Genomic DNA, 16,223 nt, shown 5'->3' with positions numbered 1-16,223 from the left:
AGCTTCGTGATCTGGAATTCTGCTGCCTATCAGCTGGCCTTACAAGGGGCGGGACCTTCCACAGTCCCGATACCCAATTCCAAGCTATCATCGACCACTAGGGATTGGGAATTGCAGTCCATGAAAAGTGATTATGATTTATTTATTTTGGGGCTGTCTGAAGAGCACGTGTGGGGATTTGTCACGGGATCTGACTCCGTTTCTGGGTTTTGGTAACCGGTCTGATCATTCTTAGCATTCACAACTATCCCCCGAAACAGAAGGAGCATGCCCCCTGTGCCCCGAAAGAGCCAATGAACTCCAGTGCAGCAGAACAGCTTCATGGTGAATTTAGGGGGCGGAGCATTCTGCAGGCGTGATGTTCTACTTTGGTTCTGGCATATGTATAGCACTGCTGCGCCACTGTTGTGGCTTTGAAGCACTCTTGGATTGTGTAACGTGAGGGTCTGTGAAAGCATTTATGCCACCTGAGATGCTGTGTCCTTTTGGTGTTGCCTCCACTGAAACAAGGCCAGGTCTGATGTTTTAGGATCAATCTGGCGACAATCTGCTGGTTGCCAGGTGTCCTCTTGGTGCCAGACTCCATTGCAATGGGGCCAGAATTGATGTTTGCAGATCTGGTTTGGCGTCCATTGGTGTCGTCCTGGTAGTGGTGGTATAGGGGAACACCTAGAATTACCCTGCTGTAGCGCCGTCCTAATGCTCTTAGGGTCCGCGACTGCTGGATAATGCCTTATAGACTTTCTTTATTCTCCCCAGGATTGGCACGTCTGCGTGGAACTCGAGAGGAACCTTGGATGTGAACCAGGATCCCCCACGTGAACCTGGAGGCCAGCAGAGAAGACGTCAGGACGAATGCAGGAAGACGTTCTGTGCACAACCCCCACGTCTAGGAGCCAGTGCAGGTTCTCAAGAGTACGCCCGAGTGATCTGCAGTTCTCTTTCCAAAGGTAATCGTGGCTTCCTCTGCAGTGTTTATGCATATTCATTAGCACCGTGATGGCCCACATGGCAACCGCCTCCCCTGAGTTCCCGTCATTCTAACAAAAGGACTTTCACAGGAGGATTCATCAAAGAGGGATTGAACACATTACTTTTATGCCACCTAAGGGATGTGCAAAGTTGGGCATGAGTGGGCATGCACTTGTCAAAGTGAAATACCATCCAATCAGAGGCGTTGCTAGGGTGGGGGCACTGAGAGGGCTATAGCCCCTGGTCTTTTGGTTGTAGCCCAGGATAGAAGCTCAGGGGCTTACAACCAAAAGGCTAGCTAGCCCCGAGTCCAGACGTCGCGACATTAGCAAAGCCCCAGATCTTTCCCAGACCTAGCAACACCCCTCCATCCAATGATAACCAGGAAAGTGTTGCAGGTCCTTGAAATGGGCAATGGTAATCAAAAAGAATTTCATGTGGACTTGTAAACGTTTTTTGATGTCTTTAATCGTTTTTTTAAAGTGTAAATCAAGTACATCTTTGTACCAATGCATCCGTGATTATTAGAGCCACATTCCCACCAAAACTAAAAGGGTCCAGAAACCCCCCCCACACACAAACACGCACGAACGAACGAATGAACGCGCACACACACACCACACACACACACACACACACACACACACACACACCTCTCCCCTGCCCCCCCCCCCCCGATCAGATTGACTCGCTGTGCAAAACAATGGCATGTTAAATGGGCCCTCACTTCTGAATAGCCCCCCGCTTTTGAATGCTTTGCTCACACAAAGAGTGAACAACAGGGAAGTACTCGTTAAGCCCCAGTCAGGGCTTACGGATTCCGCTTTGCAGCTGGAGAGGTTTGGGGAGGGGTCTCCTGAGGGTCGCAGGGGGTTGGGAGGTTGCAGCATGGCCTGGCTGGGACAGGCAAGGGAGTACATCCTGTTGCCTAAAACCATTGCGCAGCAAACTTAGCGTGGCTGAGAGCAGTGGCATTGCTAGGGTAGGCCCCTCCTCTGAAATCCTGTGCCTGTATACAGTGGTGTACTGAGCAGGGAGGGCAAGCTGCCCCCCCCCAGAGGTTCTTTTGTCAGTGGTACGCCTCTCCCGTTACGCACCTCAATGAGGGTGCCCAACGGGAAATGTGTCCCCCTGGTAGGACAATATGGGTTGATCAATTCCTGCTCAGCACGCTCATTGTCCTGGCAGCAGGACACCTGACTCTTTCCAAACAGAAGAGGTGTCCTGCTGCCAGGACAATGTCCCAAGGGGCTCGGCAGCAGAGGGGCTCTCACTTTGCTCTGTGTCAACAGAGCATTTCGATGGGAGGGGAGGGGACTAGAAGGAATGTGAATAGGGGTGATCAGAAGCGAGAAGGGCACATAATGCTGCATTCCTTATGGAATAATGACTATGGCTTTGAAACCCAAGGGGGATTTGTTAGGCTCACATTAATACACATGATGCTTTTGTGACTTTGCAAGCTGGATGGGGGAGCATGAAACTAAAGCCATACTCTTATTTCTCAACATAGCTCTATGACAATGTATATAGTGTATAGTTAGTTTACTATGAAAAGATAGTTTATTATTTAATGTAGTTTGTTTCCAAGGCATTGCTATAAATAAAGTATTATTTGAGCACATGAAATGCAAAGCAAAACCTTAATAAATATCTTTCTGATGTTTGTTAATCTGCTTAGAATCACATGCTGTGCATAGGTCCGACATCCAGTGGTCACTGCAGAGTATTGTATTTTGTTTTTCGTAGTCGAAAAGGGACGTCGACAAGGCGTGTCTGAAATACTATCCCTATAGTGACGTGCGTTGTACCCACAATCCCTCACGCGTCGAGGTCCCTCAGATTGTTTTTTTCCGCCCAGCTACTGGTCGCCTTTACGCGGAGCTCCTTGAGAGACATTGCAGATTTCATCTCCTCGACCTTTGGTCATTTTCCTATTTAATTATAACATCGATCCCTCCCTCGACGCAGTTGTGAAGCTGTCTCCGCCGAGCAAGATCTTCGACGGAGGGGACAAGCGGAGGAGATCCTTCGGCGTTGCCGAACACGTGGCCTGGCCTCGCAGGCCAAATACAGTAGGGAGAGTGGGGTCGTGCGACATCTCTGGTTCTTTTCTGAGAATGCCTTTCCTTTTCCCCTTCCTTTCCCTTGGGGTCGTTATCACGATTTATTGCCTCGGCTATGGAGAGGACACCCTTTAGGTTTTGCCCGCTTTGCAAGGGCAAGTTTACTTGGAAGGACAAGCATTCATGGTGTAACCGCTGCTTGCCCCTCGATCACAAAGAGGAGGGTTGCACGGCTTGTCGGCTTCTTAAGCCAAAGACTCTAAAAGACCATAGGGTCAAGAGGTGGGCGGCCTACGCTATGTCGAAGGCCGATTCTTCACCCGCCGCTGCTACCACCGACAGTGACGAGGAACGTGATAACACGACCTCCGCTACGGAAGTCGTACACCCCTCTAATGAGCGCTCGCGCTCTTCGTCGTCTGTCCCCGGCCCCGACGGGCTCGGCTCACACCCTGCTTATGGGGATGAACACTGCGGCGACACTGACGCACACGATACCACACATAAGCACACAACCCATGGCTCTTCTTCGTCGAAGACGAAGAAAGCATCAGCGCCCAAGGAGACGCAGGTTCCACCGGCGGCCTCCTCGGACCGTTCAGGTTCGAAGCCCCTCTCGCAACCGCAGCCGCGACCAGCGACTGGGCTTTCGGCAAATAAGGGCGCAGCCCCCAAACCATAGGCCGGCGCGCACCAGCAGAGAGCGCACGCCGCCGTAGAACGATCGACACCCGTAACGTCGAAACCACAGCCCTCCGCTGACAAACGAGTCACAGAGAGCTTGGCGAGGTTCGTTGTAGCCGACGCCCAGAAGCGTACGCAGAAAGACACGTCGAGCGCTACGCAAAGGTCGAAAGACACACCGAAAAAGCCCAAAGAAAGACAGGGACTACCCCCTTCAGTCGGGGGGACCCCCAGCACACCGGAAGGCTTTTCGGAAGGCGACGGGACACTTTCCTCGATGTTGTGGGAGAGGTCGAGCCGTTTTCAGCTAGATGACACTAATTTTCCCCCGCTAGACCGCTCAGGGGTACCCCATGAAAACATGGAAAGGCTCCATCTCTGCATGGAGAGAATGGAGAGGTTTATGAAGACCCAGAACCCTCCTACTCCCAAGAGAACAAGAGAGGGGCCTCAGGAGGACCCCAGGGCCAAATATCCGAGACTATTCAATCCCCAGCAGGACACAGCCTCAGATTTCCATAATGTGTATAACCTCACTGGTGAGGAACAATACTTGGAGGAGGAGGATGAATTTGTGGACGATGAAGAGGGACAGAACCAGGAGGAAGGTCTGGAAGACAGCCCAGACATGGTAGGAGAAGGCTTCGGAGAAAATCCAGAAGAAGGACCTTCTCATCCCTGGCAATCCCCATCAGTATATTCGGACACTGATGTCCTGAACCTAAATCCTCCTGACAATTCACCTGTTAGAAACACGTCTCCCATTGACGATCAGCCCACATTTAATGCCCTGTTGCGCAGAGCAGCAGCACATTTCGAACTGGACACTGGGGAGATCTCTCCTGAAATAGACTTTGTGGAAAGAGTAATTAAGGAGAAACCCCCGGTCAGCCAGACCATTCCCCTCCTCGCTTCAGTGAAGAGAAGAATCATCCCTTCGCTATCCACACCCGCACTAATCAGAGGAGTTAATCCAAGAATTGAAAAACTTTTCACTCCTTCACCCTCAGACCCCCTGTACATCAGGGGACATTCATTTCCGGATTCCCTTGTAGTAACTAATACAAGGAAGAGGGCAGGGGTGCCGCTGTCCACCAGCGAGGCACCACCTGACAAGGAGGGCAAGAGGTTGTATGCCCTTGCAAAGAGAGTCACATCCTCGGCTGCCTTTTCAGCAAGAATTGCGAACAACAATTCTTTGCTAGCTAGCTACGCGGACGCGCAGTGGGCCAAACTGCGTAAAGACGCCGAAGAAGCGCCGGAACCACTACGTACACGCCTGCTATCAACTATTTGCGAAGGAACCCAGGTCAACCAGAGTATTGTAAAGAATTCTCTGGATGCCGCAGAGACAGCGGGACGTTCCCTGGTTCAGGGAATACTCCTAAAATGCCATGTATGGCTGCGCAACTCAGAGTTCAAACCGGAGACACAGGCGTCTTTAATAAATAAACCTGTTAAAGACTCAAACCTCTTCGGGAAAGCGGTGGATGAGGCTCTGGAGATGGCTAAAAAGGAGTTCGATACTATCAAAACTCTTGACCAGATCTCTAAGCCCACTACCAGACGCAAGCTATGGCAACAAACGCTTTTTTCGTGGCCAACGCCAACAGCAGAATCAGCAGCAACAGTACCCTGCCACCAATTACCAGACCAATAGTGGGCAGTACAGCCAAAGAGGCCAGTGCCAGGGCAAAGGGAGAGGTCGGGGGTCCACCCCTAGAGGCTCCCAAGCCCCCAACAACACCAAGTGACGCGAAGATTCGCGTCCCCTCCCATGCAACACCGGCCGGGGGCCGGATAACATCCTTTGTTCCAGCATGGGAGGGAATAACGTCAGACCGCTGGGTACTTTCCACCGTAGCCCACGGGTACTGCATCGAATTCAACAGTTCCCCAACATACAGACCCCCGAGGGGACGACGCATGACACCGGAACACCTTGCCATCCTTCTCCAAGAAGTACAACAACTGCTGGAAAAAGGAGCCATAGAGGTTGTGCCTCTATCTCAGGCAACGGAAGGTATTTATTCAGTGTACTTCCTTGTACCCAAAAAGGATCTAACCATGCGCCCTGTATTAGATCTGCGCCCAGCGAACAAGTTTGTCAAACCACAGAAGTTTTGTATGGTGACCTTACAGGAAGTGATCCCACTGCTATCACAGGGAGATTACATGACAACATTGGACATGAAAGATGCATACTTTCATATTTTAATGTTGCCAGCGCACAGAAGATACCTCAGGTTCATGATAGAGGGCAAACACTACCAGTTCAGAGTGCTACCCTTCGGCATAGCATCAGCACCAAGGGTATTCACGAAGGTACTGGCAGTGGCAGCGGCCCACCTGCGCAGGTTGTCCATCCCAGTTTACCCTTACCTCGACGACTGGCTCATAACAGGGGATTCTTACGAAACATGCTTCTCCAATACCCAAAAGACTGTAGACCTTTTGTTCCAGTTGGGCTTCTCCATCAACGAAAAGAAGTCCAGCCTAGACCCCAGCCAAATCAAACAATTCCTAGGGGCTCTAATTCAAACAAAGGACGGCCTCGTCTTCCCCTCCAACGAGAGGGTCCAAAACATGCTGTTTCAGATCCCCCAATATGTGACCGGTCGAGAGGTGACGGTACGCAAAGCAATGCGCTTGCTAGGCATGATGGCGTCGTGTATTTATTTAGTACCTCACGCGCGCCTGCGCATGCGCCCTATGCAAGAGTGGCTCAACAGCCAGTGGTGTCAGGCCAGCGGACTATGGGACGATCTAGTGGTGGTCTCGCAGGCCTTGGTTCTCTCGCTACGGTGGTGGACAAAGGAAAACCTGGAAAGAGGGAAACCCTTTGCCACACCCGCGGCGGAAGCCACTCTGACCACAGACGCATCCCTCACAGGATGGGGGGCTCACCTATCCCATCAGACTGCTCACGGAGTGTGGACTCCGAACGTAGCATCCAAACACATAAATCTACTGGAGCTACTAGCTGTGTTCAAGGCGCTAAAAGCCTTCCAGGAACACCTACAAGGCAAGACTGTGTTGGTCCTTACAGACAGCACCACAGCCATGTACTACATCAACAAGCAGGGGGGCACCCACTCTCCAGGACTGTCCAAACTGGCCCAAAATATATGGTAGTGGGCTCTCAAACAAAACATGTTCCTACTGTCACAACATGTACCAGGGGAACTCAATCTGCTGGCAGACAAACTCAGCAGAGATTTCCCCCTGCCCGAAGAGTACGAATGGCGACTGCACAAAGACATTGTCTTCGACGTCTTCACACAATGGGGATTCCCAGAAATAGACCTATTCACAACCCTGGAGAACTCACAATGCCTACGTTACGCCTCCAGGTACCCCCAGAACCAATCCAAGGGGAACAGTCTGTCGATGCAATGGTCAGGGAAATTTGTTTACGCTTTTCCCCCGACTCCCCTTCTCAACAAGGTGGTGCACAAGATGCACCAGGAACAAGTGACCATGATACTGGTGGCCCCAATGTGGGCCCGACAGCCATGGTTCGCTCACTTGATGGAGATGTCTCTATCTCCCCCAGTGAAACTCCCCTGCCCGTACAACATGCTGTCACAAGACAAGGGCAGGACTCTGCATCCATGCCCCCAGAACATGAACTTAGCAGCTTGGCTCCTGAGATCATAGAATTCGGACATCTACAGCTCCCGCAGATATGCATGGACATCCTCAGGGAAGCCAGAAAACCTAACACTTGCCACTGCTATTCTAGCAAGTGGTAGAGATTTGTCATCTGGTGCAGAGGAAAAAGCATCAACCCGATTGACTGCTCTCCCACACATATTGTTCTATACCTGACCCACTTATTGGATTCAGGTCTAGTGTTCAATTCCATTAAAGTCCACCTAGCGGCACTTTCTGCATACACCACTTCCCAACTCAAGGTGTCGTGGTGGAAGATCCCTGTTATAAAGGCCTTCATGGAGGGAATAAAGAGAATACACCCCCCGATAGCTGACCCAGCTCCCGGATGGGACCTTAACGTGGTACTTACCAGACTCATGCGCTCACCTTTCGAACCCATGCACAAAGCATCTCTTAAAGACCTCACTCTTAATACTGCTTTTTTAATAGCTATCACCTCCATCAGGAGAGTAAGTGAACTACAGGCTCTTTCTGTTCTAGACCCCTTCGTTACAGTTCACAGAGATAAGGTGGTTCTATGCACGCACCCAAGGTTTGCTCCGAAATTCATCTCGAAATTCCACGTAAACCAGTCTATAGAACTGCCAAAGTTCTTTCAAAATCCTTCCAACTTGGGAGAAAAAACTCTGCACACACTAGATGTGCGCAGAGCGGTCATGTTCTACATGGAAAGAACCAGACCACTGAGGAAGACTAATCAGTTCTTCGTCTCGGTGGCAGCAGGAAGAGAAGGGGATGCAGTTTCAAAGTCCACTATTTCTAGATGGATTGTTCAATGCATCACTCTCTGCTATACTCTTGCTAAGAGAGAACTGCCCTTTAAGCCAAGAGCACACTCTACTCGAGGCACGGGGGCGTCCATAGCATTCATTGCAAATGTTCCCCTTGAGTCCATCTGCAAAGCGGCTACCTGGAGTTCTGTGCACACCTTTACAAAACACTACTGTCTAGATGCACACTCGAGATCTGACTCCCAGGTGGGACAGGCAGTATTAAGATATCTTTTCTCTACTGTTCCTTCTCATAACCCACCGCCAACTCCGGGTACTGCTCGCTAGTCTATGCACAGCATGTGATTCTAAGCAGATTAACAAACATCAGAAGACAATGCATTACTTACCGTAAAAGCATTTCTGATGGTTGTATCTGCTTAGATTCACATGCGCCCACCCTTCCTCCCCGCTCGGATGGAAGGAACATAGACTTCCTTTTATATCTCTCTTTTCTGTACTCACTCACGTCTAGAAGGCTCCCTCAGGGCAGAAAAATACAAACAGAGGGACCTCGACGCGTGAGGGATTGTGGGTACAACGCACGTCACTATAGGGATAGTATTTCAGACACGCCTTGTCGAAGTCCCTTTTCGACTACGAAAAACAAAATGCAATACTCCGCAGTGACCACTGGATGTTGGACCTATGCACAGCATGTGAATCTAAGCAGATACAACCATCAGAAATGCTTTTACGGTAAGTAATGCATTGTCATATCAACTAAACCTGGGAAGATGTGCTCATTTGCTTAAATTGTGCACATCCTGGTTTCACTATTTAACCAAAGTGTGTGATCCTGGGCAAATCATTTCATCACAGTCTGTTTTATCTGCCGCTCTGTAAGTGATTCACTTCATAGCTTATGTTAATATATCATGCTGTTATTTAATAAAAAAGCCTAATGACTATAGAGTTGCTCCATTTATGATAATAGTGCAATTTAGGTATTTTGCACCACAAAAGTATTTGCCACTTGGCTTACTTATGGCAACTTATTCTAAAGCCACTGTCATGGTGCCTCCAAGTATCAAAGTCTGATGATGCTCCTTGCAATGTCCTTTTCTGTGAAGTCATTTCTGTTGGGGCAATCCATATGCATATTAGGAAGTTTGCCTGTATTTTGCCACAGAGCGCCCGGACAGACCTCTAATAGATGACTTTCCTGCATCTGTAATGAGTTTTATTTTTGTTGTTGTGTTAAAATGTCATCTGCCACTAATGTTACCAAAAAAGTAGATTGGGGCAGGGGTGAGTGGTTTGGGGGTGCGAATGAGACCATATGGAATTGCGTGCACTGCATTTGAGGGGAAAAGTAGCAGGACATTTTTCGTGGCTCGCCCCCTGACTCTTGCAATGCTGGATACTCCCCTGCCCACCTACGTGGGCTACTCTCTCTGCAGCGCTGCCTTGTGTCCGCCGCATGGCACACACACAGGGCCGCAAAACACAGGGATGCAATGCTGCCGCCGGGGTCGGCTATGGGCACAGCAAATACAGTGAAGAATGCTCCATAAAGGTGCACACAGGGCAGCGGCACAGGGGTGTGGGTCAGCAGTCAGGGTCCAGGGCTTCCCATTGCTACTGCATGTGTGTACACGCATGAACAGCTAGGTGAAAAGGCAAGCCCTGCCTGAGGGAGGGCATAGTCAAAAAAGACCCCAATTTCAAGTTCAACAATCGGGCTGGCCCGACAATTCAAATTGGCCTCTGGGTAGGTAGCTCACTCCTGACAAGGGTTTCCCGGCCGATCCTCCAGTTTTGCTGAAGGAAGCAGGGGGCTCGGCTGTCCTCTTTTTCCCAGCTGTCACTTGCGCGTTTGGCAGGGATTTTGCTGAGCCTGTTTTTGTTCTTCTGGCCTGAAAGGGACACACTGCCTTCGAGACATCAGAGTGGCTCGATCTCTTCTGAAGACACTGCTTTAAAGGATCATATTTTGTCGTTCTTTGACCGCTGTGTTATAGCGTGCACACTGACACACACTGTGCTCCTCTTGTTCCCATTCCCGCTCTGGATATTCTCAGTGCTCTTGCTACATTTGAGCTATAAAACTGAGCACTGCTGAGAAAGGAACCCACATCCCCAATTGCAATCTGCACAGACCTTCCAGAAAAGTACCCGCAGCCAGATGCGAGATGTATAAACAGGCATTGGGAACCGTGGGTATTAATGGCACAATTGTGAAAGGCCACTGTAGCATCTTATATGCAGGCATTGCAGAGGGTGAGGTATGGAATACAGAATGTGTAGGGAGCACAAGGAGAAAAAGGAAGAAAGTGAAAGAAAAAATGCTTTCGATGTGACAGTCTCACTCATTTTGCGAGCAGCGATAAGTGTCCTCCTCTAAAGGCAACAGGCAATAGAAAGGGACATTTCACATCATGTTGTAGAACAAGAAGCGAAAACATTGCGTTTTTCGAGGAACTATGTGAAGGAATGGAGGACTGCACGTGTCCCATTGACATAAATTCAGATGATATTCTGGCGGTTCAATATGTAGATGCAGACACAGAAAAGCCTGCAGCTGTTATTGAAATGGAAGGGGTAGAAATTGGGATGGTAATTGATTCAGCAGCCAAATATACCTTGTTGCCAAAACATATATTTGAGACCAAAATGGTAAAAGAATGTGTTTCTCAATCCTGTAGACATCAGACCAGTAGTTTATGGGGGAACGAAAATTGATATAGAAGGTTGGTTTTGGTCTAATTTAAAGTTTAAGGATCGATCAGCTAGATGGAAAGTATATGTGTCAAAGAAGGGTAGTAATCCCCTTTTGAGCTGTTAACACCAAAAAAGGCTTCAAATAAAGATTGAGCCCAATGCAGAAGAAAGTGTGTATGCAATAGGAGATGGCAATGATTTTTCACAGCATTGTCATGATTCCTGCCCCTCATGTCCCCAGCCCTCCAAGATGTCAGGCTGGAGCCAGGCCACGATCACCTACATGGCCCTCAAGGGCCTCTCCATCCCTCCAAAGACCCACTTGGAGTCAGACTTGGCGCTTGTGGCACCAGACACACTCACTCCCATAGGATAACATTGGGGATTGGACTTGTAGTGCATTGATGGGGACAAGATGGGTGCCCCCACATATTTCGGTTCCCAGAACTGCATGTGCAGTCTAGTCTTTTAGGTGTGGTTCAGCCCAGAGACACCTGGGATACCCAGAGACTATTTAAGCCACTCACAGGCTGATAAACATGCTTTGTGTTTTCTGCACCTGCAGCGTGGCACTCACCGTGTTCAGATCTTTCTTCTGCGCTCAGCTCCTGCACGAACAAGAACACCGTTAGGAACAGCCTTACCTTGCGGTGCTTCTGCCCATCATTCATCGCTCCTTCTGTTCTGCGGCCATCTTCGGCCGTGTCATTCCCATCCCGGCACGCCGCTTCGTAAGGAAAAGGGAAAAGAACAGAAAAAGGCATTAGTAAGCATTCAGCAAATCTTTGCTTATTTTTTTTAAAGACTGTACGAGCTTCAAACGCTTACCTGAATCCCAGCCTCTCTGGGGGAACTCTGTCTCCGGAATTTCTCATCCATCTGCAAGAGGGAAAAGACACTCCAGGTTAGCATGGAAACATCTAGAGGCACTGCATACCGTGCTTACTCACCGCATTTCTTCTTCATAACCGGCATCCACGCTGAAAACATCGCAGCACTTAAAAGACACAGAAAAATAACTGAGTTCAATACAAATACGAAAGGGTCGCATCGTGCATCGCGCTCTCAGTCACCTTCAGTGCTACTCATCTCAGCAGCACGTCGCCATCCCCGGACGCCGGCCATCATCTAAGGAAGGAAAGGAACGAAGTTAGAGAACTGTTCAAAAGACTCATTATACTTACCTGTCGGACTATTGCCAGTGAAGTAACTAGGCAGCAACGAGCCTGCATCAATCAACGCGCCCCTGCGCTGAAAGCAGGACGGAGAGCACACTTTTCAAGAAAACAAGGTGAGCTGTGGATCAAAGGGAGGGGTTGGACCCCGGGGAAGAAGGGGTTCAAGCACACAGAGACAATAGGGAGTTAAACTCTACCAATCCTGTGTTTCAGGCCCAATCTCCAGTCGAGTAGACTCCAGGGAAGGGTTCAAGGTCGTAAGAGGTCAGAACAGGCTGAGTGACGTCCCCATGGATACCAGGTGAGCGTTACAAGCATGAGGTTTTTCGTGAGCAACTGGGAAACCTTAAAGGTTTTATAAGATCAGAATTAAAAATGGTTCTAGACCAGTAGTACAGAAATTGAGAAATATTCCTTTAGGAATTAGATCTGCTGGTAAGGATGAACTACTGTATATGGAAAAACAATATTTCATTGAGAGGATAGAGGCTTCTGAGTGGGTGTCTCCATTAGTGGCAGTTCAGAAACCCAATGGCAAACTCAGATTATGCATAGATCTTAGATCAGTCAACAGATGTGTAATACCTCATAGACACACATTGCCTAATATTAATGAGATGTTAGGTACTATTAAGAATGCCTAGGTTATGAGTTCATTAGATTTAAAATCTGCATCTCGTCAAATTGTGCATCACCCTTTCTCTAGGAAAGTAACTGCATTTATCACTCCAGAAGGTCTATTTCCATGTAAAAGAATGCCATTTGGACTGATATCGGCAGCTGCAGTATTCCAAAGGATTATGTATTAACTGTTTCAAGAGATGGATGAAGTTTTGTATTATCAGGATCATGTGTTGGTGTATGGGAAGAACAGCAAAGAGCATGATGATAGATTGAGGAACATTTTAATGAAAGCAGGTCTGACATTGAGCAGAGATAAATGAAAATTCAATAAAATGAGTATCCAGTATTTAGAACACACAATATCTGAGTCAGGCATTCCACCAAAATCTGATTTGATACATTTTGTGAGTCTGTCAGATAAAGAAAAAGGAATAACTTTCTTGAGAATGGCAGAGTATTATGCTAAGTTTGTGCTTAGCTTAGCAGACAAATCATTCCACACGGGAAGTCTGGTAATAAAAGGGAGTAAGATTTGTCTGGAGTGAGCAATGTGAGAGAGAATTCCAGGAAATCAAAAATGCTTTAGCAAAGGCCCCCACATTAAGCAATTTTGATCCCAGTAAAGACAGTGTTCTAACTACGGATGGCAGTAACCATGGGATAGGAGCTGTTTTTTGTCAAAAGGATGGTAGTAAAGAAGTTACCATAGCGTTTGCGTCTGTAGTGTTAAGAACGGCTGAAAGGAATTACTCTACCATAGAAAAAGAATTGCTGGCAATAAAATGGGCGATAGAAGAATGTCGGCCTTTCTTATGGGGTGTTAAGTTTAACATCAGATCTGATCACAAACCTTTGAGGGAGATTCTAACCCCAAAAGGTCTAGACAAAATATCATCAAGGATTAGGAAATGGGTCGCCAATTTACAGGACTACAACTGGGATGTTGAGTATTTGCCAGGCATTAAAAATAAGGCAGCAGATTGCTTGTCCAGACTGACCAATGTTGTAGAGGATGAGGGTGATGAAGGAGATAAAGATGAACAAGTTCTCGATGTTAATCAGGAGCTTGTACTGAAAATGAGTGGTGTGGTGAAATGTTAGTTGACCATGGCTTGAGAGATGTAAAAGAAAGGTTGGAGGCATTTATGAAGAGTTCTGAAATCAGGAGAGGAACCATACCTGAAACATTTAGGAATGTATTTGATGAGCTCCTCATGAGGGATGGGATGATTTTGAGAGGAGACAAAATTCTTCCTCCAGCCAGAGTAAGACAGAACATTTTAGAAGTGGCGCATGAAGGTCATCAGGCGATGACCAAGACCAAACAGGTAATTAGACAAGATTACTGGTTGCCAGCAATGGACATACAAGTGGTAGGCTGGTCAGGGAGTGTGCCTTTTGTGACAACGTAGCAAAAGGATGCGTTGCTAGGTTTGAGCCGATGACTCTCATGTCCATCCCTTCTATGCCTTGGGAGAGAGTGGGATTGGATATTGCATATTGTAGGCCCTGTCCCATTTCAAGGAGTTTGTTGGTATGGCAAATTTCTAGTTGACATGCTATCCCATTGGGTAGAACTTACTTAGGTAAAAAATGTTTGTGCAAAAAATGTGATTGAATTCCTTGATAACGTTTTTAGAAGAGATGGATATCCAACTTCCATTTTAACGGACAATGGTGTGCAATTTGTGGCTGAGGAGATGAAAGATTTTCTAAAAGCCAATTGTATTGAGCACAAGATCGGTTCTGTCTACCATCCAGAGACAAATGGAATAGTGGAGAGATTTAACAGAGTTATCAAAAATAGCATTAAGGTAGCTTTGTCAGAAGGATCTGATTGGAGAAAGGCTGCAGAGGATACAGTGGTTGCCTATAGATTTACTCTTCATGTTACCACTGGCATTTCTCCTTTCGAGATGTTACATGGGAGAAAGCCCAATACTAGAGTGTGCCCAGGTTTTTTGGGCAGAGCTTGTCAGAAAAAGATTGACATGAACCCTGTGAAGGAAAAGATTCAAGATAAGTACATTGTCAACAAAGAAAGCTTTTAGGAAGGCCGCAAAACAAATACCTATTAAAGAAGGAGAGTGGGTACGTATTAAGTGGTCAATCAACAAAAGTAGTGGAGGTTCTAGACGGTCAAAACCTATTAGGGTAGTGGAAAAAATCCATGGTGCTGTAAGACTTACAGATGGGAAAGCTTGAATGCAAATCGGATATGTAGATAAGCTGAAATGAATGAGGATCTTCAAGAAAGAACAAAAGAGAATGTTCAGAGGAAGGGAGATAGCAAATTAATTACTCATAAATAAAATCGTAGACTAAAGAGTCATACAGAGTGTGGAGAGGATCAAAAAGGTGTTCAAAAGAAAGTGTTACCTATCAGGAAATGTGGAAGGCCTTAATTTCTAAGAGACTATGTGAATTAGTAGTATTCCTACTCAAAAGCAAAAAAGTTAGTTATCTGCACATATACATTTCTTACCTGAATTGTTATGTATGTAAAAAATTTATTATTTTAAACTATGTTCAAAATTGGACCTACTGTTATATTATTATATTGTTATGTTTATGAATGTGCCATTAGTTAATAAAACAAGTCAACGAGGAAATCCATAATTTGTCTACTTAATATTGTAATATGTATTTCTCGTGCATATGTCTGGTTGATTTTGTTAGTTAGATAGATACAATGTTAGAATTAATATAGTTGCAAATGTCTTTGTTCAAATAGTAAAGAAGAGAGATTTGTAGCATCTTATATGCAAACATTGCAGAGGATGAGGTATGGAATACAGAATGTGTATGGAGAATGTGCAATCCGGATGGTTGAGGTTGCGAGTTATGTTATGAGCAGTTGAAGAAGGAAGTGTAGCAGACCGGTTGGGCATGAATAGTTCTGGAGATATATGTAAGAAAATCTATTACAACTACAATCAATGTGTTGGAGAATCTTTCGGCCACCTACAACAGATGCGATCGGGACACAATAGGGAAACTGTATCATTTAAAAGTGCATAAAATGGCAGTTGTCCATTCCCAGCCAATGACAACAGGCAACATCTGAACAAATTGCCCATGAAGGCCCGAAACCAGGAGTCAACTTAACTGGTGCTGTGTGTGTGCTGGGCGATATATCGAGTTTTGGAGATATACCGAGATATATTTTCAATATCGATATAGGGTGAGACAATACCGTTAACATCAAGCTTTATACATACATACAACAGAATTGCTTGCTGTATAAATGCACAATATTTACCTCACCCGGGCCACTTTGGACTACTTTGCCTGCGTCAATTTGGGAAAAGCATACACATTGCCCTTTTAGAGGCGTCCCCCCTACGTTTGTCTTTGGCCCCCTCTGCGCCCCCCTAAATTTGCTTCCTCAAGACGCCACTGGATGTAAGTGACAGAAACCACGCTTGCAATTGAAGATGGGTTTTGTGTAGGCAGCCGTGTAATAGAAAAGCTTAAGTTTTGATCAGCGTTAGAGGTAGCTCTCTGGGGGGGGCTCCTTCCTGCACCCTGAACCCCAAGCTCTCTGCTCTGTGCCCCGTGCAGCTGCCCATTTTGCCAGCCCCAGG

The 16,223-nt window shown here is 47.1% G+C and overlaps 1 protein-coding gene across 2 annotated transcripts in view; it reads left to right on the top strand.

Moving 5' to 3' along the window:
• The window catches only part of B4GALNT1 (beta-1,4-N-acetyl-galactosaminyltransferase 1), a 654,742-nt gene that overhangs the window by 145,174 nt on the left and 493,345 nt on the right, over positions 1–16,223 (top strand). For both annotated transcript variants that reach the window (XM_069653609.1, XM_069653610.1), the window contains exon 2: positions 760–950. In XM_069653609.1, coding sequence (XP_069509710.1) covers positions 856–950 — 95 coding nt within the window. In that variant the 5' untranslated portion in view covers positions 760–855. The remainder of the gene's footprint in view (positions 1–759; positions 951–16,223) is intronic.

The sequence above is a fragment of the Ambystoma mexicanum genome, chromosome 3q (genome assembly GCF_040938575.1).
Source record: "Ambystoma mexicanum isolate Mex_15411 chromosome 3q, UKY_AmexF1_1, whole genome shotgun sequence".
Classification (NCBI taxonomy): Eukaryota; Metazoa; Chordata; class Amphibia; order Caudata; family Ambystomatidae; genus Ambystoma; species Ambystoma mexicanum.
Note: the sequence above shows the minus strand (reverse complement) of the source record. Positions and strands in the feature narration are given on the sequence as shown.